At 38.3% G+C, this 25,790-nt stretch overlaps 1 protein-coding gene across 1 annotated transcript in view; it reads left to right on the top strand.

Annotated features, from left to right (window-relative positions):
- Positions 1 to 25,790, top strand: part of LOC142408456 (monofunctional C1-tetrahydrofolate synthase, mitochondrial-like) — a 124,560-nt gene that overhangs the window by 5,050 nt on the left and 93,720 nt on the right. The window contains exons 5-9 of the mRNA XM_075498987.1: positions 1,840 to 1,942; positions 5,357 to 5,433; positions 9,042 to 9,182; positions 17,309 to 17,377; positions 23,728 to 23,839. Of these exons, the coding sequence (XP_075355102.1) occupies positions 1,840 to 1,942; positions 5,357 to 5,433; positions 9,042 to 9,182; positions 17,309 to 17,377; positions 23,728 to 23,839 (502 nt within the window). The remainder of the gene's footprint in view (positions 1 to 1,839; positions 1,943 to 5,356; positions 5,434 to 9,041; positions 9,183 to 17,308; positions 17,378 to 23,727; positions 23,840 to 25,790) is intronic.

Below are 25,790 nucleotides of genomic sequence, written 5' to 3'. Positions count from 1 at the left end.
GGATTTCTCTCTCTTCACATGAGCTGCAACTGAGTAAAAAAGCTTTGGCTTTATAACATTCAAATACATGCATCATAATTTCCAATATAACTCAATTATTTTTAGTATAATGATTCCTTATACAAAAAGATGTAAAAAGATATCCTTATGTAAAAAGATATCTTTATGGGATGGGGTTACATTTTTTTCAAAAGAGGATTGAAGAAGATTGAAACTCCTCCCTTATGTGTGTGGTTTGGACTTATAATTACAGAAGGTCCCATGCACTTCCCCCCCCCCCCCCCCCCCCCAACTCCTTGTCTAACTTCAGGAGCTACCTTTCTCATTCCTCTGCTCCTCAGCTTTTTTCTCCTTCTCTCAGTAATTATTAGTTCAAGACTTCCTTACCTTACCTCCTTTCTTTAACGACTTCTATCCCAGTATTTTCTTTGTCTCCTTCTCCATGTCAGCTGTGTGTCTTACTCCCTCCCATCTGCATCCAGATCAGTCAGCTTGTTTCTTGCTGCTTAGATCCAGTATAGATGTTGTTGAGACCCTGGGAGGGATAGGCTGCTTCTTTTACAGTCCTCAGTGCCCAGTCCTCCTTGCAGCAGTTGAAAGTTAGAAAAATGACTGAAAATTTTGCTGTCAACCCTCTGTGGAAAAATGCTCTGGGCAAAATACTCTGGAAAAATGTATCTGGGCAAATGCCTGATACGCCAAGCAGGAGGGATGAGCACTGAACTCTGACTGCCATCCCTCAGTAGAGATACTAGTAGGATTTTGCTCCTTTCTCAATCTGCCTATTTTCATAAAATTTGTAAGACACTACCTCCTAACTATGTCAAATTGGATTAAAATTGGCCAACAGATAGAAAAATACGAATACAGGGCTGGCAGTTGAGAACATAAGCCTTTCTTCATTAAAACTGGAGTGAAAAATCTTAGGGTACCAAGTGGCAAAACCTGCAAGCTGTTCTCAACAGCTTTTTGCCCTTCTCAGTACAGTGGGAAATGCCCCAGTGCCTGCACCTGGATTTGAAAGCATCCCTCACAGTCTGAGAGACTAATCCTCAAAAAAGAGCATAGTGAAAACAGTTTTAATACTCTCAAAAGGATGTCCCCAGCTTTCTAGAAATAACTGTTGATTTACATAGGGAAGTAACTGTGGTAGCTCTTTGAAATTGAGTATTTTTAGACTTTTAGGTTTGCTTGGTTTTTAGTCCTGAAGTGTAAGCATGTCGGTTAATTCACTGAGGACTGCTTTCTAATGCCAGAGAAAATTAAGATTTTTTTTTTTTTTCTAAGACAATAGTTCTTAAACACAGTTTTCTGATCCATCTTTATGTAGATTCACCTAAAAAAAGGTTCGGTGTTGCTCAAATAGTGAACGTGTAAAAGCCAGAAGATATTGGTTCATTCATTATAAGTGACTGAGTTTTTATGGATAATGGGCTCTTAAAGCAGAAGTTTTTATTTCATTAAAAGATGAATCACATAAGACAATGCATGGGTCTTGAACAAACTAGAGCAAGCAATTAATTATCTTTTTATTAGGAACTGATAATGTTGAATTTTTTTCTTTGGTTTACATTAAGAGTTTCTTCTATGTAGAAAGAGATTGTTAATTTAATGGCCTATGAGTATTTCTCCTTTTTTGTTTCATTTCTCCATCTATATTTGCCTGTATTTTAGTTACAGGTAGTTTCCTATGTGCTTTTTTTTTTTTAAATAGTTTTGGTACTGACGTGCTTCTTTCCAAAATGCTTGCTGAAAGTGGGGGTGATAAGCCAGAGCAGCTATGCCTTTTAAAGCAAAAAAGCCACTTACATTGCGTTTCTTTAACTTGTTTTTGCATAGAGGCTGGGAATAAACAAGACTGATCCTGGGACATTAACAGAAGAGGAGATCAGCAAATTTGCACGCCTTGATATTGACCCATCTACCATAACATGGCAAAGAGGTATGTAGTCAAAAAGCCTCGTTCAGCTTGGGTTTAACTATAACTTGTTTCCTAATTTGCTTAATTTTACCTGAATCAGAGCTGTTTCTGCTCTCTGACTGTAAGAACAACCCATTTGCAAGTGGGAAATGTGGGTGCGTAACAACTTTGGGTGCAGTATGTTGCTCTAAAATTGGTCAAATATCTGCAGTAACTCAAGAGCTTTTGCTAATATTCTGAAAGATAGGTTGCTCTGACAGTTTAAGTACATCCCTTGTATCTCTTACATTAGATAATACATCTTAAAACATATGAAAGTGGCTTTTCTGTGCATTTTACAAATCTTTTCTTAACTGTGTCTATTATGGTTTTAGATTCTTTGTACTTACTCTACTTGATTTTGGTCCCTCATCCTTCCCAGCTCAGCCGTCTGGGTAGCTCAGAGACTAAATAGGCCTCAGGGATTATGTGCTTTTCCTATTTTTAAAGTGTCTTGAGTTGTTTGCATTGTTAGGAAGAAGAGGTGAAAGCTGTGGTACAGTTTCAACTGTGAGTTTCAAACTCTCACACGCTTAAACAACTCCCCTCTGCATTTTCCAGTTCTAGTGCTGGGTTAAAACGTAGTGTTTACCTCAGCTTCTGTATCTCTCTTTTTCTTTTTTTAAGGAAATAGACTCTGCATAAAGTTTTCAGCTAAATTCCATTGGATTTTATTTTCTTCCTAAGTTCTCAAACACCAAAGTTATTAGTTTAAAATCATTGTTAAACGGAATGTATTGTGATGCTCAGAGAAATAAGGTGAATCTATTGAGTGAGGAGTCTTGGCCATGTTTTACTGTGCCCTTTGTGTGCATCTCATCTCAGACTTGGGATATTTTTCTCAAGATAATACTGGGGGATGTGGCATAAGATTTTTTTATTAGTCACACAGTGTGTCTGGAAGAGACCTGTATTAGGATGAAGGAGTAATATAAATATTTAGTGTAGTATGACTCATCATTTTTATCAGCACGGGTTTGGGAAGAGGCAACATTACTCAACAGCTGTTAACCTCAAGTGAGTTACTTAATTCATCTCAAACAATGTTAGTGAAACTTCTATTCCACACAACTCTATATGATGTACATATCTTAAACATTTCAGAAAAATAAAAAATGTTTTTAGGAATGTTTTAGATAACTTGCAAAATGTTTTATTTGGGACTGTTTCTGCAATCCATATGTCTGTGAAGCTTGTTACGTACCAGGGAATTTGTAGGGCAGAAGAGAAAGCTATCAGATTGCCTGGAAATTAATTTTAGTCAGGACCTGTTTCCTTAGAAGTGTCACGAGCTTAACGTTCATTGTCATCTTATACTAACTTGAACGGGTACAACATACTGAAAAGAAGGAAAGCTTCCCCCTACTTACCCTTCCCCTGGTATTCAGATCCTGTTTATATCTCTAGAGGATAAGGAAGTAGATACATTAAACCTAACACTTGGTTGAACCTAAACTGTCCTGAAACTTTTACTTTGGGTAAGGAAGAGGGAAAATTTGGAGAACGAAAAATTGCTTTTGTGGCAAAATCAATTCTTTCTTATTCTACTACTTCTAAGTGCAGCTGTTGGAATCTTCCTGGAGAATGAATTCTGACCATAGTGAGAAAGCCAGTGTATCCCAGTGACCAGAAAGAGTTGCAGGGGTAGTTTTAATTTCATGGTAAAGGTTTTTAGGTTACATGATTTCACTAGGAAGGGGCAGATAAAAAGCAGCCCACTGGCTGTCCAGGCTGGTGGGAAGGCTAGTTCCTGCTCTCAGCAGTGCCTTGGTAGGCAGGAAAGACATTTAGGTCTGCTTAAGGCTGCTCGTGAGACTGAGCTTCCTAGGAGGAGAAGGGGTAAGTTTGTGCTTGAGAGATCAGCTTGCCATATGGCTTCACGGTGGCATATGGTACCACAGCTTGGTATGAGGCTACTGCTTCCATGTACCAGTCTCTGTTCTGCAATTTCTGCCAGTACTGTAGTGTTTTAGGGTATGACTGTATATAAATAGAAACCAAAATGAGTTAACCAAATCTGTGTTGCACCATCCCTTAAATGGAATTCCTGAAGAAATTAGGGGCCTAAATACCATGCAGTGGGAGGAAGGCGCGTATGGTATTTACAACAGCCCCATGAGAAATGCTTAAGAAGGGGGAATGGCTTAAACCTTCCTTTTCTCCCAGCTCACTCACAACCCTGAATTGGGGTTGTGTAGGATTGAGATTCAAAGTCCCCCTTGTTCTCGAGTAATTAGATGGTCCTTTTCTGTACAGACGAATTTGTTAATCTCCAAAGGCAGCAGGAAAAGTGGGAGGAGGTGATTCTTCAAGGAACTTCTCCGGAGGTTCCTTGATTCTCTGCTTCTAAATGAACAGGGCTCAAATCTACATCTACCAGTGGATTGACTTGATTGCCAAGCTACAGGCTGAACTGATCAAGAGTACTTCCACCCTTCCTTTTAGGGTTGGTGCAGATTGAAACATCTGTAGGGCTAAAGAGTCTGTAAGATAGAGGGAGCCTATTTTTTGCGTTCTGTAGGGATTGCCATTCCTGGGAAGGAGAGGTCTTGGAGTTTGGTCTCATTTTCTAACAAACAGAAACTTCCTCCTAATGTTTATTCCGAAGAAACATCCTGATCAGTTCTCAGAAGATGAGAGAGCTTCTTCGATTATTCTCAGTCCTTCCTTTTGGTTCCTACAAAGGCAAGTTTGAAGTTGAGCGTTGTCAGTGCAGAATTTGAGAACTTGGCTTGCAGTGATTGTTAGTGAAGTTAGCAATTCCGCAGGATGGTTTGGACATGCCCTTGCAATACCAAAAGTGTTTCCAGGTTAGAAAGACAGTTGTCTGAAATTGAAGTTGTGTTAAATAGCAGATGGTTGTTCTTGGCAGTTGAAAAAACCCTTCCTTTGAATGCTGTGCAGCTGAATGTGGAGTTAGTTACTGTGATGTGCAAGGAAGTGACTTGTCTGGAAGAACCAATCTGACAACATAATCATCCTTTAAAAAAGAAACAGACCAAGTTTAACCTACATCATGCAGTTTTAAAATCAGTTCTTAACAAGTCAATGACGAAGCAAATGATTTGAATTAGGTCTGAAGTGCATTGTATCTACTAAGACAGATTTTTCTTGTTTAGGTAAAACATTAATTTATATGTTAGAATATTAAGAATCTGTTAGCTTCAAATACTGTTCAGAGAAATTGTATTTGAGTTATTTCAACCTGTCATCTAATGGTATCAACTAGAAGAGAGAAACCAAGTCAGTGCTAATGGTAACATGCAGGAGCGTGGTTGTCCAGTTACACTGTTCAAGCAGCTGAATCTTACACGTATAACAGCAGGTACGCCTGGAAAAACCCAGATCCCTGAATCCTTGTTAACATGTTTTGCTTTTGCTATTCCCTTATTTCAGTGGTGGATACAAATGACAGGTTCCTGCGCAAAATAACAGTTGGGCAGGCGAATACAGAGAAAGGATTTGTCCGTCAGGTACGTAAAAGGCAGTTAATATATCTCATTCTGGACAGACTTTGCTTTAGAGGCTGAGAGATGTTTCTGCAGTTCTTTCAGCATACTTCTTTGAATTGCAGTGCTAACATCTGTTGCTGTTGTATAGTATTCTTGCAGTGAAACTGATTGTGTTAATGAGTAACTGAGTCTGAAATTTCAGAAACAGAAACCAATGCACACTGCACAATGTGTTAAAAGTACTTGAAAAAATTGCATATGTTAGGGGTTCAGCGTTGTCGTCCTATAAAATGTACCCTTATGCCCTTATAAGGTTAATTTGTATGATTTTTCTTACTTTAAGTCCCTCAAACTATTTCTGTAGTATTTATGTAATTTAAATTCCATTTAAATTTAATGTTAAAAATTGGGGGGAGGGGTGTCTTGTGTTGGTGGTCCCATTGGTGAGGACTGAAAATGACCATTAGCTTTTTTTTCAGAGTTTTTATTTCCCTATCATGCATCTCAGTTTTGGGATCTAAACTGTAAGAACTTTGAGCATGTGCTTAATTTTAATAAGTGGGCTTGAAGGGATAGGTCAGAAAATGAGCATGTGTGTACTTCACGCTAATGTAGGTTAGCTTTTTACACTGCTGAATGAGAGCTTCTGGAAGTTTATTAAAGAACTACTGATAAATTGAAAGCCAGACTTTTCCAACACTATCTGAACAAGTGTTCCTGGTGTCACGTGGGTACATCCATTTCTGAAACAATGCAGTGTGGAACAGCAATGTCAGATGGAGCAAACTCATTGTGATAATGTGGAGTTGCTCCTAATTCGATTAAGATATTGTAATCTAACATTCTGGGTCATGAAATTCATAAGGTTCTGACTATTTTGAGGTGAAGTAAGTAGCTGTTGTGGTAGAGATAAGGCTTTCATTCATTTTGGAAATCGTATCTTTAATTTTTCTTTATCATTTCAGACCTCTTCTAGGCTTTGTGCCTAAATAAAGAGACCAAAAAATAGTGCTAATGTTTTTGCCCAGTTCAGCAGGTAAAACAGTCAAATTGGAGAGAAGAACTTAAAAGAGAAGTCATAGTATCATAGAATGGTTTGGGTTGGAAGGGACCTTAAAGATCATCTAGTTCCAACCCCTCTGCCATGGGCGGGGATACCTTCCACTAGAAATGCTTGCTTGTTTTGGTTTTAAACACACGGGATAGAGACTCTTCTGTCTATAACTTACAGAAAACTTGATATTAGCTAATACTTATCTCTGATAATGGGCAGGGGGTACAAAATATTATACTTGGTACAAGTTCTTTCAACACTTGAGATGTTTTCCTATGTTTAGATCTGTTTCAGTGACTCATTGTGATAATTAGCTTTGAGCCAGGTTCTGCCAGCCTTATTGTGTAGCATTTTACCACTGTAATTATGCTGCTGTAGTTAAATGTGGGTTGTTTTATTATAGCATACTAGTTGACATGGCTGTCAAATGTTGCTTCTGTACTGTTCTGGCTAAAATGACCTTGATGCTTTCAATTTTGATTTGTTGGACTGATGCATATCCATTCACATTTTAACATGGACCTAGTGACTCGAGAAATAGAGAACAGTTCGGAAAACTCATTTTGGAGCCTAGCCGGAGATCCAGAGAAAACAGGGCTTCATAGTTAACAGATGCATTTTATAAATATTTGGAGTGATGTTCTAGCACTCTTAAAATCAATGACACCTGTGTGAAATGGCAGAGCACAGCAGGCACAAAAGTCTGCATTTTAATGAACAGGGGTGCTGTGGTTTCCAAAGAGTATTACATGACTGATGCCCTTGATCCTGCAATTGAATCCATGTGGGTGGATCCTTTCATCAATAGAGAGCTGACTTTACAGCTAAGACTTCTGTCAGCACTTCATTGGTGTATAAAGGTTATTAGAGTTAAAATAGCACCTGCTACCACAGTCTTTTGTGCCTGTTTTTTCAATTAAATATTATGTCACTCTTTGAGCATCTACTTGGGATTGTTTTTCCTGTCCTTTTGTGTTTATATAGAAACAATGCTAATAAAAACTTATTTTTTGGTCTCCTGATAAAGTTAGATAATATTCCAGTATACGGGTTGGGCATAGATTTCTTGGGCTTATTTCCTGTCTTATGTATGCTGCAATGACTTACCGGGGACATTCTTAACTTCAGAAAAGATAGTAGCATCCATGTCATCGCAACACTAACAATGTTCATTGTGTACCCAGCTATTCTGTTATGTATAGAACTGCTTCCAGGGAATACAGAAAATCTGCTTTGTAACTTCAGCATTTCATTTGAATCTTTGTGCTGAAAATCTCAATTACAGGATTATTTTTTTATTTTCCATGGTATATATCTCTCCCTGACTGTGCCCAATGCAGAAAAGTGCTCAGGTGTCTTCAGAAGTTTTGACTAACATGCAGGTACATAGAGGTCAGCCTGAATAGGGCTGCTCTGCGCTGTAGCTGTCAAGACAGAATCTAAAAGCAGGAACATAGGTTAAAAAAGGGCAGAAGCTGTTAAAGTACTGGGCAAATGGATAGGAGTGGTAAGGTATATATATGTTGAACAATTCTCTATGTAGATGCTTCTTAAAAACAGGCAAAGCCCTCAATTTGAACAGATTCCTCCGGTATTAGTCGGTATGTGATACATCTAGTAGAGGTCTGACATAGAAAGAGTCTTGGGGGCTTTTTTTACATAGATAGTAGTAGGGATGTCAATTACTACATTTTTGTGTAGACTTTAATTGCTGGAGATGGAGAGATTACTAAAGAAGCTGTAGTTCTTGTTCACCCCCAACGTTGCATTCCTGTCACATAATACATTAGTGACTTTGCCTTTCTTCTCTGTTTACATTCTGACAGCACGTGGCCTGGGCTTTACTAATGATAAATTAGTACAAATACTGCTAACGTATACCGCAAGCTCTTAAAGAAGAGTAAGTCCCGCAGCTTATGTAGTGCCAAAATACTGCACAGTATGGATGTATTTCTACAAGAGCAATAGAACTGATGCCACATATAGTTCTTGGGGTTTTTTTAACTTACATATTTGTTCTTAAAAAAAAAAAAGGGGGGGATGAAGATATATTTTACATTATCATAGGTCAAGCACAAGACTGAGCAGCATAGACTCTAAATTTTGAGTTGATGTAGAAAAAGAATGATCAAATGTAACAAGAATGTTTTTGAAACCAGAATAAAAAACTTGGAGAAAAAAAAACCCAAAAAACAAAACCAAAAAACCCCAACACAATGTTGTGCTCATGCCAGTAAAGCTCAAACCACATCTGGTGATTTTCTTTTTTGCCACAGAAAATATTCTTGGTCCTTCAGGGAGCTTCTGCTAAGGATAATGTGAGCCAAGGGGCTAAGCACTCTGCCGGACTGGTCCCCAAGTAAATAAAGTGTAACAGAGAACATTAATGAGAGTCTATAAACAAAGTGTTTCAAGTTATTCTAGTCTGAGTAATCTCAAAAGCTGTGGGTTACAATTTAGAACTTGTTTGAATTCCAGTGTGAAATCTGTCTTTCCTGAGTCTATTCCTGACAATTCCCTGTGAGTACTTGACCTGACTTTGATTTGGTTCATGATTCTCATTTCTATTTTACAGGCTCAGTTTGATATTGCTGTTGCAAGCGAAATTATGGCCATCCTGGCACTTACCACCAGCCTGCAAGACATGAAGGAGAGGCTGGGGAAAATGGTGGTGGCTAATGACAAGAAAGGAAAACCAGTAACAGCAGAGGATTTGGTATGTTCAGTGCTGTAGACCTGTGAATAACCTCTGATGTGTTTGTTTTGCCTCTTGAAACATTAGAAAGGCAGGTGCATGCCAAGGATTTTGCTTTGAACAGCACAGTCAGATATCGAAGAAAGATCATCCGGGCCAAAACTTGCTCACAATGAGAACAAGATGTAGAACTCATTTTTCCAACTCTCTGGTAACATCTGGTTCAGGAAGTCTCTGGTCTCCATAACCTACTTGGATAGTTTTCTGCAGTTCCTACGGCAAACAAATTTGGTGCTGGAGGCAGTCAGAGTGCGGGCTCCTATTTGAGAGAGCTGGTAATGTTTGCTACTGTACTTGTAAAGTGTGCTCAGATGTTACAATGATAGTTACCACATGAATGCTTATACCACTCAATCAGAATGGAAGCAAGCTATTCTTAATTCATAGGTTGCTGATGGTGCTTGGGACAGGGTTATCTCTTCACATCATTGAGACTTTTTCTTCCTTACCTTCATTAGTTAGTTGCCGTTTCCTCATTCCCTACTTCAGCTTCTGAAAGAAGTCGATATGTTCTTCCTTTATATCAAATTCTAGCCCTTATAGCCAGGCTGAGTCAGCAAACAGTGGTTGGAAGCTCACACATGTTTGTGTATGGCAGGTTCTGGTGCAGCCAGAAGCTACCAGTTAACCCTTGCAATCCAACGGTATGCCAGGAGTAGGCTTACTGTGATTGGCACTAGTTTACTGTAACATTACATTACTTGAATTCTGAAGCCTAATTGCTAAATTAAGTTCATATATTGCAGATTGACAGCATGCCCTAAATACAATAAATATGGTAATGCTTTGCTTTTCTGCTTTTTTTATCATCTAAATATATCCTTATAGCAACTGTGATATGTCTTGGAGCCATGTTTCATGCCACCCTACTGGCAATGACTGCCTGTATCGCACAGACTATGTGTGTGTTTTCCTGTTTGTCCCTTTTATGTGGACATCTGCACAAACTTACTGCATTTTTAGAATGAGCAAAGGAACTAGTATCCTGCCTTGTCAGCAAAGATAGCAAATCCACAAGCCAGGAATACCTTCACAGCCTTAATGGATTCCAGTTTAATAAGGAAATGAAAACATCTAGCTTGCCTGGATTTAAGATTGAAATTAAGGTAAGGGTACCAAAATTTCTAAGTACAGTGATCATTAAAATTCAAAGCAAATCAACTACACCCAATTATGCAGGAGACATGAAGAACTGCATTTAATATTCTAGCTGTTGAAGTTTTGATTTTCCTTTTCAGTTGCATAACTTTGTCTTGGCTAAATGGAGGGGGGTGGGGAATGAGTTACCTTATAATGCATATGCAAAAACTTTAAAATAATTCAGTGTCAGAATTAAAACTACATTTGAAGTACATGATTTTAATCTTGATGCTACTTTTGTATGAAGGTACTTTAATGTACTAATATTGCAAAATATTTAACCCATCTTCAACCACTTAATGCTAATCAGCTTAATGAATGAAAGCAGTTGCATTTCTGTAGTCTGTTTAAATATAATGTTAGGGCTGAAATTATGAACAGCACACAAAGAACTTCAAAATTTTTCCACTATGTCCTTAAAACGAAAATAGTGCTCAGCAAAATGTCTGTTACTGATTCCGTTTTCTTGGCCTTTTTTTAAACAAACTTCCTACGCTTAGTGTCTCAATCGTTTGATAGTGTCACTTGTGCTGAACATATGTTTCTAGTTCTTCTTTAAAGCAGTGTTCTATATTATACAATAGAAGAACAGCCCAGCAAAAAAAAAAATCATCACAGTGTCAAGGATATGTATTATGACCATCTGCAGCTATGCTGCTGCATTCTTTTTCTTCTGCAGGTTCTCTTCTTCATACCATGCACAAGGGAGGACTTGGGTGCATATCATGATTGTGAAGTGCAGAGACTCCTACCTCCTTTGTTGTGGAGGGTGTTACAAATGAGGATGAGAACTATGGAAAGAATAGGAAGGTGATTTCATGGTTAAGGCAGAAGAGTGCCTTTTTGGACATTTGCATTCTGTTCCCATGTTCTTCACAAAGTTTATGTGTGATGCTGTGTCCGTACAAACTGATTCTTACAGTACATGAGGAGTTGTGCATTCCTCAATCTGGCTTGATACTCAGGAGCTAAACAGCTGAAATCTATGGAAAGGGTGAAATACCATCAAGAACTTTGAACCAGGAGAAATTATTTTATGTTGTTTCAGGTTGAGCATCCAAAATTGGTGAATACTTTTGAGTTTGATCCTCGTGTTTGCTAGTTTCTCTTCTGAAAACACGACCAATTTTTCATTTCTGCAGACTTATTAATATTGGTGAAGAAGTCAGATGCCATGGTGTTGGGATTTAAGAAATGTCAAAAAAGGAAATTAGTAGTGAGATTCTTTATCTAAGATTTCTTTATCAAATTAAGTACTGGTTACCTTGTACAAGGGGAGAGAGCTTATGAATAACTGTATGCACTTGTGAAAGTGTACTGTGTAAAGTTGAATCCTCTGGAAACAATAGCAGGAGATGTATAACCAAAGACCATACCATGTCATAAGTCATATGTACAAGGATGATAAATTTCAGTTCTATCACGTGGCATTTCATCTTTGTTCCTGGTTTCTTCCCACAGGTGGTCAGTCTGTTTGAACAGCTTGCAACTAAACCTACTGTTTCTAGACCTTTAAATGCAGTGTCTGCTCTTCCCCCTGCTGCTTGTGCTGCCTATATTGTTACTATGCTTCTGCAAGCCCAGCTTTTGACCCCTCTTCATTTGGACTGCGCAGGTTGTATCTCCTCCTTCTAGAAGAGGATTCTTGTAGGATCCAGGAGAAGAGATCTTTGCTTGTGGTCCAGATGTCCAGACCCAGAGCTGGTCCAGCCTGGTGCAGACTGTAGATACAGTTGTTCCACCCTAGGCTGTAAGCACACTGCACATTGCAGCTAAAGCTTTCTGGGCAGGATGGGGCAAGGCTAAGCATTCACTAATGAGTACCTGTGAACTGTAATTTTAATTTTCCCAAGGTTTATATCTTGAGGAAATTTTCAGATGTTGTAAGAGGTTTGATGTGAAGCCATTTGCCACCTGAATTTTCATCCTTCTTTTGAGTCGGGGTCAGAGAGGCAGTAAAGCTTTATAGCTCAGAAAGGAAAGATCTCAAGACAACTGAACGTAGGAAAAACAATATACATGCTTTTCGGATACTCGCAATCCAAGAACAGTTCAATCATTTTTACTTAAATTTTCATAAAACAAAATCAAATTTAAAAGCTTGAATCTATCATAGCCACTTGACATGGAACATTTTAGCCCAAAGAACTGCAATTGCATATAGTTTTAACAAATTTTAAAGGCAGCTTTATCATGGGAAGTACCACACAACTTGAACAATGGGTGGTGGTCAGTCCTACCTGTCACTTAAAAAAAATTCTGGGGTTCATGTTTTATATATACTACCCAGATTGAATTTATGCAGGTTTAAATGTTTGACAGTAGTCTTTAGTTCATTGGAATCTATGTGAATCAAAACCACTAAACTCTTCTCTGTGATTTGTTTCCAGATGTATACACAATATACTTCACAAAAACACAATTTTAATTTTGACTTTAATTTTGACTCTTAATTTTTACTTTATATGCAATATATTTATAATAATACAATAGTAAAACCTAAAATACACATTGGCAGATATAAACCAGATGCAGAGGCAGGCTAGGAGTAATAGAAAAAAGATAAATTGAATATTTCATGAATTGAGAAGACTCCTTCCACAAGAGTAATGGATTAAATATCTGTCCTCTGTAATGGAACATACAGAAGTCTTTGCCAAAACGTGGTGCTTATTGTACAGTATTTTGAAGACTGAATTGCTTTTTGGCTTTTACAGTGTAGTAGAATTTTGATGGACACATGCCATATCTTTATATGAAATTAAATGGGTATGTATGCCCTAGATCAGTATTTCAGCAGCTATGAAAAATATTAAATAAATATGTCACTATTTTTTTAAATAAGACTTCTTCTCAGCTTACTTTCTGTGCCATGCTGTTCGATTTCAATAATTCCAGGACCAAAAGAAATAGCTTCATATTTACTTTTATAAATGATCTGTCATCTGAATATATTTTGTTCTCTGATTCATCAGAAACGTTGTGTACATACTTCACTTTAAACACAAGTGGTTGCAGTTCATCTCAGCTTACAGTTTAGGGTTTAGTTTTTTACAGAACTGATATTGGAGAAAAATATTATCATTTTGTTAGAGACTATAGTTTCAAATGAAGGGAAGTTACAAGTACTTTGTTATTTTTTCTTATCAAGAAAAGGGTTTTTCTCTGCCTTCCAGTCTGTGTAACCCTTCCTCATTTCACAGTATTTACTCTCAGTCACCTTCTTTGTCATCTAACGCTGGCTTTCATTTCCACTCTTGCTAGACTTCAGACTCTTGCTCCACTGGAAGTTGCTTTGAAAGTATTTTGGTTTTTCATCTAAGTTTGCCTTTCCTGCATCATGTGTGTAATTTACTTTGTACTCTATGATCTTTGCTGTCCTGGGGAGCATACCTGCCCCGACGAGTGGTAGATAGATGGAAGGGGTATTATTTTCAGAAGTACTTGGGATCAGTTCCAGGAGGAACCCAGGAGAGTTACGTGTCCATATACATTTGATTCAGAGTCCTACTTCTTTGTTCTGACAGTGAGTTAGTGGAAAGCTAATGAACCTTGGGTTCTCACACGCTTAATTGGTGTGTAAGTGTCTAAGCCTCTAATTCTTTTATAAAAAAAAATAACTGCCTTCTCTGAATTGGAAATTGGAACCTGATTCCTTAAATAGCTTTGAGAATCAGATCCGGGACTTTGAGTGAGCTGTAGGAATTTTTTGCTAGCTGCTTGGAGGATTTGGGGATATGAAGGAATGAAAACTTTATTCTGACAGAGTCATGTCAGATAGATATGACAACTTTATTGGCTGTTTAGCTTTTAAAGGCTGTTGTTGACACCAAACCTATTTAAGAACCATGGAAGGCAGATAGACATGATGTGTGCTAATTGGAGCCTTTGCATATTTTTTTCTTTGCTTTCAGCTTCAGATACAATGAGTTGTTGTGTCCAGAATGCATAACTAATATGGATGAAGTTTCCCAAAAAGTTAAAACACATATGAAGTATTTGTCTGGGAGGGAGAGGGGAGAAAAAGGTGTCCTGTTTTTATTTTATTTTTTGTTTCTCTCCCAAAACCTTCTTTCCAGTCAATATGGCTTGGGTCAGCAAATAGCTGTTTGCATACTTGCTTTGAATGAACTGGTGGTCTCATCCAGCATGAAGTAGACAATGGAAACCCCTACTCGGGATGGCTACAGTTGGCATGAGTTAACAGTTGTCAGTCCTTAGGCAGGTTTCCCAAGAAGAGCATTAGGGCTGATCTGTGGCTGCTCAGGGAGTTAACCTTGCCATTGACCAGTTGGAAGATCTGATGTAAAGTTTTCCATTTGTCTTCTTTTCTCCGGAAAGTTGAATAGCTATTACAATCTCCTTTTACGTGGTAAGATTGTAAACTATTTCAACGTTCATGTGCTGAAAATTATCACCAGCTGTTTCTCTTTCAGCATAATGATGAATAGCTTATGCTATATGATGATGGAAAAACTGGGATACAGGAAGAAAATGTAAAATTAACCAACCTTTTCCTTCAGATATTTCTATTACCTATTGCCTCCTAACTAGCATGTGTACATGGTTCTGCTTTCCGTGAGACAGAAGATGAACAACTTAACTAGCTGTTATAGTTTTGTATTGCTAGCAATGAGTGATGAGCGTCATTTCCTTCAGCTGGGGGTGGAAGGGGAAGACCTGTGCTTCTGGGCTGAGAAATTCTGTCCCAGCTGGCTGCTGAATTGATCAAACAGCAGGAAAACAACAGGCTTATAGAGCTATTCAATAATCAAACACTCTGACTTTTTTTTTTTTTAACTGAATTCAAATTCTGCACTGTGATCATCAGGAAAAAGAATATATTTGTTTTGATAAATTAGTAGGATTAAAAACTGGGGTTTAATGAAGAAATTGCTAGGATTGAAATTTGTTCCATTTCATTTTAAATTGTTAGAGCTGGGACTGGGTATTCACTATTTTATTTTGTAAGTGCTTCAGATTTGGAAGTGAGTCAAATCAGTTTTATAAAGGAAATTGTTATATTGAACAGATTTAAAATTTAATGTCCTAAGAAATACACCCACTTTAGAAAGAATTTTACAAATTACTAAAATATAAGAAATCAAAGGGAGTAGCAGTGGCAGTTATTTTTACATGGTCCTAAAAAGACAACTCATTTATGGCTAAAATATTGAGGTTACATTTTATTCTAAAAGCAGAAAATTTTGTGGGCTACTGGTTAAATGAACCTTTATGAAATATTGGTTGTTGAGATTTTTTCTGCATTTTTAAGTTCTTTATCTAAAATAAGTAGTTTATAATCTTACCAATTAAAACAATCTGTAGCTATAAAGGAGCCTGTGGAAGTGAAAACCAACAATAGTTTTATTTCTCTTTTTAATATATTTTCCTTTTCCTTGTATTTCAGCCATCAGCTTTGGATTCAAATGAGAGTAGTTGGGTATATATACAACATAGCACCAGGCTGCTTCTGTGGAAGTGATGGAGCCTCAGCCATTCTGAGAGAGAGCTGGCACGCTGATGTTTCCTTGCCTTTTGATCCTAACTTCTAAAATTACACATATTAAGAAACAGAAGTTTATTCTTTACTAATTCAGAAGAGGGGAAAACGATATTGTTTTGCTACCAGTTTCTCTTATTACCTTTGTGGGTCTCTTGGGGCTTGTAGATAGTGGAGATTTATAAAATGCAGAGAGCGAAGAAACACCTTTCCCTCCCCTCTTTCCTTTCCTTCACTCTCCCCCAAGGAAACACTTGCTATGCTTTAGTAGAAACCAGTTTTACTATTTTGGTTTTAATCCATTTTTATCCGAGGCCAAATATTCTGCTTCATTTTCCGCTGAAGTCTAGGTTCAGATGTGATGCTCAGAAAGGGGAGACTTGAATTAGTATAAAATACTGTACTTACGTAATGACCACATACTTTCATATCTCTTATCTGTCTGTCATTCCAGTTTTCACAGAGTTTGATATGAGCCACTGCTTATAACACTACTGCATTTTTTCTATCCATGATCTAGTTCTTTCAAAAGACAACACATTTTCTTCTCAAAATCAAAGTAATTTAGGAATAAATTGAAATATATGCTTGTAGTTTCTAGATGGCACTCTGCATATAGTTTGATAGTGCTGTGCACACTCTATAGCCAGTTTTTTCTAAAATGGGCATTGGATTTTAGTGTAGAGGGATGTCATGACTTTCTCTTATTTTAAACTCAGTCAGTGTGAAATTTATACTTAATAGCCAGCAAAATTCTTAGGGAGGAGTAAGAGTTTTTTAAAACCAAAATGCAGCAATTCACACAGCTCCTTTTGTCCTCTCATCATCACAGTAAGACACCTCTAACTTTTAATCTCGTGATGTATTCATTATCTACTCCTAGTCAACTCTGTGTCTGCTTTCATCCTGTGTCTATTACATATATGTTTGTACAAGTCTTGAAAAATAACCTTTTCTGGTTGTTGCTGTCTATTGATTCATGCTATTGATTCTGTCATGAAAGAAATACATCTGTCGTTTCTTTAGGCAGTTTTAGCAAGTTCCTGCCTTCTTGCTTTCTCAGCTCTCAGTGGCCTTTGCTGCCACTTGGTCTTTTGTTCCCATGAACATCCTCATGCTGATCACTTAACTCTGTTTTTGGTCTCTCCATGAAATAGGAAGAATATTTACCTGCTGCCTTTTAAGTGTATTCAGAGCAAAATCATTACTATTTCTGGCACACTCTGTAAATACCGTATGTTAGAAGTCTTGAGGTAACATCTAAATAAGTTCTTTATGCAACACTGTGACACTGCTTATCCATTATGGTTTATGAGCACACTTTCTTTTTCTCCTTTGAAGTGTAAGGTTTTTTTCCCTGTTTTAACTGTAAGCTTAAGTGTAACTCAGAAATGTGGCACCTTGGAATTGACTTCCTTAAAATGTGGACTCTTTTGTTTTTTAGGGAGTAACAGGTGCTTTGGCAGTTTTGATGAAAGATGCAATTAAGCCCACACTAATGCAGACATTAGAGGTGAGTATGGCTTATGATGCCTGCCCTTTTCCGGCTTTCAAATTCCATATTGTGCTTGTCATGCTTCTCTCCAGCCACCGCGCTTAACTTTCAAGGTTCAAGCCGGGGTCGAATCCATAAAGGCATTTTAGCAAATGTTCATTTGTGTATGTTAACTAATCAACTCTATCTGCATTTATACCTTTTTTGTGTTTTTTTTTTTTTTTTCCACTTTCTTTGAGACTCTGGCTTTAGCCATAATTTTGCCTAGGGTTGCGAACAAGCTGCAGTGCACTGTTGAACTGCTTCTGAGCACACTGGAAGGCAGGTTGGGCTTCCAAGTAATAGACTTCCTTCTGTTTCCTATCTTGCTCTTCTAGGGAGGTTTCCTTTCTCTGTATTTCCTTTACATGTATGTTCCCATAATGATTCCCACAGCCCAGCATTTTGAGTGGAAAGTAGATGCTTCGCTGAGGCCATTCTATTCTGTATTATAGTTTGGGCCGTTCAGAAACACAGGAGGGTCCTTTTGCCTGTTTACCCTTTTTCAAAAGATGGCTCCCAGCCACCCTATCTTGCCATAGTGCCTTCAGGGACTGAGTGAAGCGTTGCTGGCCTATGAGAGGAATGTTTTACACTTACCCTAGTGAGCTTTCTTCCAACAGCTCAAAGAATGCAGAATTAGTGCAATATGACTTTGTGACTGGGCAGTCTAGTATTGCCTTTTCAATAGTAAGCTGAATGATGAGCAATATTCATGGGGAGAGGGAGGAAGAAAAATGGGGAAATAATGAAGCCGTTTTGAAAACAAATGCATTTGGAGAAAAATTAATGTTTATTATTGAAAGTTTGACCATCCAAATTACATAGCTGGAATATTTCAACAATTCCTGGGATGGTGAAAAGTTGAAGAATGTGGAAAGACACCAGTGCAATCCCCGGTTGGTAAAAATGTCTCATTTTCTGCAGCATGTCAAAGTGATAAGTACATTTTTGCTTTTGTGTTTGGATAGGGACAGCTTCCTACTCTCGGGGAATATTAGAAAAATAGAATTTACGTCTATGTTATTTTACTGTAGCCATCTTAGTTATTTTCTCCTGCAAAGAACATTCGTTCTTTCATGTGGCTGTGTGAAGAATATATGTGTGTGTCAGAATTTAATATAACATCCAGTCGCAGAAACTGCAGGTCATGTAGGATCAAGAATGTCATGGCCAGAACCTTGTATTAAATCGCCACTTGGATAACATTGCGCGCGTTAAGCATCAGTGGCAAGGTAGCTTTTATTCTGAGTGTTTAGTCTGCATCACTCTATTCGCACTCTGCATATCTGTTGGAAAATAATGTGGTTTTGTTGTAGTGTTCTAAAAGACAATTATAAATGTCAGAAGGGTTTCTTTTGATCAATAGGCATTTGGTTCTGGGACTTGCATGCTTTTTTTTTTTTGCTGCATTTCTTTATATTTGCATTTCTATGCAATAAAATTCCTGCCTTTCATGTGGTATTCTTTTCTAGTCTAATCTATGCTATGGCTGAAACATCTGCCAACTTTCATCAAATACTGTTGCTTGTTAGGAGGACCCTGACCGCAGTACCCAAGGATATTTTTCCCAAAAATTCTTCTTACAAAGTTATTTTTAAAACAGCAAACTAAAGCAGCTCAGAAGACTATTTCGTGCTCCACTCCTGCCATTTGAGTCTCAAAGATTAACTTTTGTCACCCTTTGAATACCTGTTGGCTTGCAGGCTAATATGAGTCACCTATCCAAGAATGGAAATCTCCAGCTTATCTAAATCTTTTCCGAGATAGTGCTGTGCTTTGGCTGATGTGTGCCTTTTGGACTGTGTCATTGCCCTTGTGTAGGAATGCAATGGCCTACTCTGGTACTGCCCATGCCGTTGTTGCTGTTCTTGAGCCTCAAGCTTGTGTCATGTCCCATTTTGTGAATAAATACCTTTCATTATTTTTAATTATTCATGCTAATAGCTTTAAGAGGTGCTAATTTTAATAGCTTCAGTTTTTCCAAAAAAAAGGAGGGAGGGGAACAAGGAAGATATTTTGCCTTGCACACTTGAGTGTAGCTCAGCAATTCACCTGTGAGTTGAGAGCCCTCCAGCATGACAGATTTTAAGCCAAACCAATCCTAGTCTACCCTGAGGTGGTGGATGTAGTAACATCTCTTCTGCTATAGGGAACAACATATTTCTGATGAGTGTGTGAATTGCAAGCCTTTCTTCTTGCAAACCAGAAATGAAGAGAACTGAAGCCTAAATTACACTTGAAATAATCCTAATAAGTAGCATCCAAAAGAAGAGGGACCTCTTAAGTTTCCAAAGAGGCTACCAACAGTAATTGGGCAACATAATCCTAATCCTTTCAGGGAGAACAAATTCTCAATACAAGTGTAAAGACCTTTAGCAACAGCAGCACGACTTGACAACAGTAACATCAGAAATGATCCTGTGACAAGGACATCCAGTGTCTACAGCATGCTGGTGGTGTGAAAACCAGAATAATATTATTAAACAGAACACAAATGCAGCTCAGACTGTGCCGTGGACGTGTCCTGCAAGTAGGGATGAAACTGTTCACCAAAGCAGGTCTTCCAGATCACTTTGGTATTCAGGAGTGGCAAAAAGACTGCCTGAGGAGGTAGAGCAGGAGACCTTCTGGGTGACTTCCAGCTGATACTGATGGTTAACTTGGCACAATTTGTAAGTGATAGTGTCTGTGGTTAGCAGCAACTGAGAGTAGCCATTGCAGAGATAGCTGCACTCCTCTGTGATCGGGCCTGTAGCTGGGTGTTGTGTTAAGCTGTGGAGGTCTGAGGAGTTGCTTCTAAGGGCCTATGAAAGGGGAGAAGGACAACTTACTCTGTAGATTTGCACCAGCTTTATATGGGTGTCTGCGTGCACTGGAGAAGAGGTTTAGAAGTTCATAAATCAAAAATGACTGAATGCCAGCCCTGCGTGGAACTGAACTGGCAACTTGTGTCATTGCTTTTTTTCCATACGTGAATTGATGTGTGTATTTTAATTTGTTGGGTTTTAAAGTGGTTTCTTGGTGGGTTGATTTCCATCACAACCCTGCTACTCTGTCACCAGAAATGCCGCCTCAAGGCGTTAGTGATTGACAGTGTTTCATATGCAGGAACGACAGTAAAATCTCAAAATGGGAAACATGGGGCACTCCACCTACAATAACTGTAGGCTTCAGTAGAACTTAAATCCAACGCTGCAGAATCGAGATGACTTTGTTTGAAATGTACATAATGATTTCATAGTGTTTATCCATGTTTGTCATGACAGATTTGTTCCCTCATGAGCCGACCCCTTAATGTTTAGCTTTTATTTATACCATGTGTAACAGAGCAGCTGCTCTATGGGACAGCTCTTTGTAGTCGCAGGCTGGCTGCTCAGGGATGGTCTGCTCGTGTTACATTTCAAGTGCCACTCACAGTAAAGATGAGGGGAGGATGGTAATAAGTATTATAAACATCCATCTAGCAGCCAGATAACTTCAGATATTTATTGACATTCTGGATTTATTTTCTTTTACTAAACTTGGATAATAAAATTTCCTGTACTGAAAACAGACAGCAGAATGCATCCCTGTGCCACTGTTTGTTTCTTCATATAGTTTATTAAGAGTGTAATGAAAATAAGTGGCACTCTGCAGAGTGGGACGGATGGGCTGACACAGAGTTACTGAAGCTGGCCCGAGAAGACATTGTTGTCCGTGTTCCAGGGTGCGCCTGAGGCTCCCAAGGTTCTGCTGGAGTTCACTCCCTTCAGTACCTAGGCTGTATTTTTCTTCCGGGGATTGCCCTTGCGAAAAGACCGTTCAAATAACTCCTCCTTTTCTTCTGGTGGATTTCAGAGCTCCAGGGGAGCATCTGTCCATGCCAGTGGTTTAGTAGTGTGTTTGGATTTCAAGTTAGTGGCAGGGGGACTCTTGGCTACCAATATTCTGGATGTTGGACCCCACAATCCAAATTTCCTTCCCATCCATGTTGTGTGGATGAACTCTTGGAAGCACAATTGCCCAGGGAATGTTGTGGGAGATGCCTCTGGCCCCCTCTCTGCATAGCTGCCACAGTATGGGCTGGGCTGCCCTCATCATCTGTGGTCGTGCTTCCATACTTCACATCTGCCCATGTGTGCACTGGGCTCTGATGAGAGCAGCCCTCAGATGAGAACTTGCCACAAGAAATTAAGGGCTTGGAAGAGTAAAATTAAGCCTAGTGAATAATAAAACACAAATCAGAATAAATCCCATGGATTTCAATCTGGTAGCTGAAAACTGCAGTCTTATTTATTTGAATGCCAGAAGGGTAAAGACTGGGTTAAGGTAAAAGGAAGGAAGGAAGGAAGTAAAACTTAAACTTAGGTTGGTGGAAGTGGTTTGCATTTTACTTTGTGTAAGTTATGAACTCTTTGGGATGGGTTAATCTTTTATTTTGCACAGCACCTCCCATTAGATTGATGCCTAAATACTATGAGAAACTTTGAAGGTGTACATAGTTCAAGTTAAATTTTTTGCATAAATATATAAAACCCCAATTGATATTGCAGTATGTGGTCGTTAGCAGATAGAAAACAAGAAAAAAAAATCCTAAGTAAACACTATGAAGTCAGTGCGTTACGATGATAATAATCTGCATCATTCCTTTTGTTACAGGGTATGATTTCTGGTTTATTTACTTTTTCTGCTCCAGTTCCACTTTTTCTTCTCTAACGTGTATGAGGCAGAGTTGTCTTTGGGCTTTAGCTTAATTGTCTAGTTTTTGGAGAATATCCTCTGCCCACGTGTATACATATTCTCCTTTTCCATTCTTGATTAAAAAAAAAAAAAATCCCCTGTTTTATTAAAACAAACCTGAAGTTTGATGTGCCAGTGGATAAAAAGTTACTTGTCTTTGCTCTGAACAAAACAATTATGTATAAATACTTCTAAGGGAAGCAATAAGAACAGATGCTTGTTGTTGATATATTTTATATGATTTGTTTTCAGTATTACTGAAACAGGAAAATCTGTTTTCTATATTAGCAAGTATTTCACTACTGTAATCCAATTGTTCTGGTGTTTTATGGAAAACTTGAAAATTTTTGTCTATGTAGGTTTTTTTCCCAAGACACTGGGGCAGGGGGAGCAACCAGCTCTTATTGTATGGTTAATATTTTCCAAGTTGTGGTTCATGGGGCTGTTGGATGTGGCCTGCAGCTGATCCACGGAACACTGTCCTCCTCAATTGGTGTTTCTGATCAAAAATTGAGGAAGATTGCCCAGTAGCTTGCCCAAAATTTTAAGGGTTGGCAATAGCTCCTAATACAGAACGCATGAAGAACATTGATGGAGATAATCTGAAGTTGTCTGCTTACCTTTTCTTTAACCAGCTGGGGTTTTTTAAAAGAGTTAACACAACAATGGGGATTTGTTTGCTTAAGTATTTTATAGTAAGACAGCTGAAGTGACATCCTTCCATCTGATTGTGTATTCTGACTTGGAGAAAAGATAGCAGTTGATATAGCTCACCTAATCCTAATCCCCTCCTGTAGATGCTAATTTTCTCATTTCTCCTTTCCTTGTGATGCCTGCCAAAAAAGTAACAGGGAAGCTGAGATTTGCTTGCTATCTGACAAATTTCCCTATGCAATTACTTTGTTAACTCCTTGCCGATCCTTTTGCTGTTTTAGATTGCTCCCTGCTACAGAGTCTACTTTCCTTGTGTGTTTGTATGGTGTCTAGCGTAGGGGAATTCAGCTCTGTACCCGGGGCTCCCAGGCGCTCGGCCAGCAGCAGTGAATGCTTTTCCATTGTATGTCAGCATCCCCACTGCACCCCAGCCATGTCACTTCCCTTCTCCCTCTCCAGCTCCTTAACCGTTGACTCTAGTCCCTCATTGCTTCCACCGGCTACTTTGCCTGCACAGGAATGGCAATTACAATCGATGAGGAAAAAAGGAGCAGTAAGGGATGGAGCAGGGCAGGACTTGGGCTCTTTGTGTACCGTCTGCAGCAATGCACTTAGTGCTGATTGTAGTACATGTGCCAGAATAGCACGCCACAGCGTTAGGGCAGTGGAAACATGAAACATTAATACAAGGTTGAGTGAGAAGTTGTGTAAGTTACCTATGGGTTGCACTGCTGCCCGTTACCTTTCTGTGAGTGAAGCAGGTTCTGACATCTAGGCCTGTCAGTGAATGGGGTCTCAAGCACCTGAGATGTACCTAAACCCCCCAAATTATCTAACAGTGCTTACTCATTATATGTGCTTTTGATTTATATATAATCTGATTAGTCTGCAAGAGTATTGAGCTTGTGTTCTCACCTATCCATTAAATTAATGATATATTTTTTATCATTCAGGGAACACCAGTATTTGTTCACGCTGGACCTTTTGCTAACATTGCACATGGAAATTCTTCTGTTTTGGCAGATAAAATTGCCCTTAAATTAGTTGGAGAGAAAGGATTTGTAGGTAAGTAATTATTTTGCTTATTATATTATGGTTTGTTGGTAAGTTGGCAAACAGTGATGTAAGTGAATGGATAAAATAGCAATGAAAGGTAAGAATGCTACTTCATTTTATGCTAATATTAATAATAATCTTAAATAATCTTAAAGTGAACATGTAAAAAACCCAAGGCACTTCTTCTCTCACCCTGCCCTTTTTCTCAAGTGTTCCTGTCACCATGTTTGAGATTCCACAAGATGGCTGAGCCAGTTAAATGACTGGATTGCATTGAAAGTGTCCTGTAGTTCCTTGTATTAGTATTCATCTGACCTCTCTTGATAAACGGACAGAAACCATTCCCTTTTCCTGCTGAATTATTTCTCTGCCAATTCAGCAAACTCAGCCAAATCAGGGGTCAGATGTCCCTGAGCCAGTGCAGAGGCACAGCAGAGGGAAGATGGTAGAAGAAAGAGTAAGACTGCCTTATTTTGGTGGCAGTGAGCCATTAGGTTGGTCCAGCTGCAGTGTAAAACCTCACCATGAGGCCCTCATGTTCCCATGAAAGCACGTGGGTGGGCAGACTCTTTTTGTATTAAAAATTCAGCCTGCACAAGCAACAACAGACATGTAGAACTTTGTTACAGTTGCAGGCAAAATAAACTTGTGGCTGAATGGTGAGCTGGTTTTTATAAAAATTGTTGTGTGTGCTTAAACTTTAGAATTAATAAAATGGAAGGGGTGTTGCTACTTTGCAGTAGTAATGCCTTTGCACTGCTGCAGCCATTCTCTTCTGTGTCCTGAACACCCAGGTTGGCTTATGTTAATCCTAAAGTTGAACTTTGAGTACCTGTAGAACAATGCTTTTGAAGAGGTCAGTAATATGAAACATGAGGTTTCTTATGCTAGCACCCTTAAACTAGCAGAGAAACACTTATGTATATGCTTATGTCATACCTACATAGTGCTGTAAATTATATAAAGAGAACGAAATTACTTGAAAGTACTGTTTCTTTTTAAATTCCCTGGTAATCGTAGAAAGGATGGGGGAGTTGTTTGCATTGTTATGGAATGTATATACTTGTTGTTATGATATGAATCAACCTGTATATTTACAGATAGAGAATAGAAAGGTTTCTTATACAAAGTTGTTGACTAGTGAACAAGAAGTTAGAGAGATATCTTCTTACAGAAATCTTAAAAAGTAACAAAAATTAATACCAACAAAAAATAAAGGATTGAAACCTGTTGTAGATCATACTGACTTTGAAAAAAAACCTAAAAAAAAAATGTCACTTTGGTATTCTCTGAATAACAACAAAAAGGTCAAACAGGTAGAAATTCTATTTATGTGTATTCCATTATCTTGAGGGCTTTCTTTTTAAAGAATATGTATTGATTTTCTATTTTCTTATTTTTGGTTGTTCATCTTTATAGAAGTAAGTTTCTGATCTCCCTAAGCATTCTCTGCCTAGAAGAAATGTTCTCCATCCTTTTTTTTTTTTTTTTTTTAATGGAGCAGCAAAGTGCACACAATGATTTTTAGATCCTTGTTAGGGTATTATTAACAGTGTTAGTTCCTAGAGTCAGTTTTGCTAACCTCCACCCTTCTGATGTGATATAATTTGCAAAGATTGTTGGACATTTGCATGTAATATTTTGTTAGCAAGAGCGTTCTTGAGAAAGGTTTGATAAAGTATTCTGCTCTCACTTCTTATGTTTAGGTAGGAGTAACTAGGGAAATGCTGACCTGTGTAAGAAAATAAAGCATTGCAGTTAAGGTGGTGAAACATGAGGTTTTCAAGGTAGTCTGGGCATGTGTTGCGTGTTTGTGTTTCCCTTTTAAAATGCATGATCATGTCAAGGAAAAAGGTTGTTTTCTCCAGTGTTACTGTTGTACAGCTAAAGGGTCTGTTCATTTCCCTCTAATAATCAAACATCTATTCAAAGAAAGAACATTTTGCGTTCTGAATACATG

Source organism: Mycteria americana, chromosome 3, assembly GCF_035582795.1.
Source record: "Mycteria americana isolate JAX WOST 10 ecotype Jacksonville Zoo and Gardens chromosome 3, USCA_MyAme_1.0, whole genome shotgun sequence".
NCBI classification, from domain to species: Eukaryota; Metazoa; Chordata; class Aves; order Ciconiiformes; family Ciconiidae; genus Mycteria; species Mycteria americana.
The sequence above is the reverse complement of the archived record's forward strand: the minus strand, read 5'-3'. Positions and strand labels throughout refer to the sequence as shown.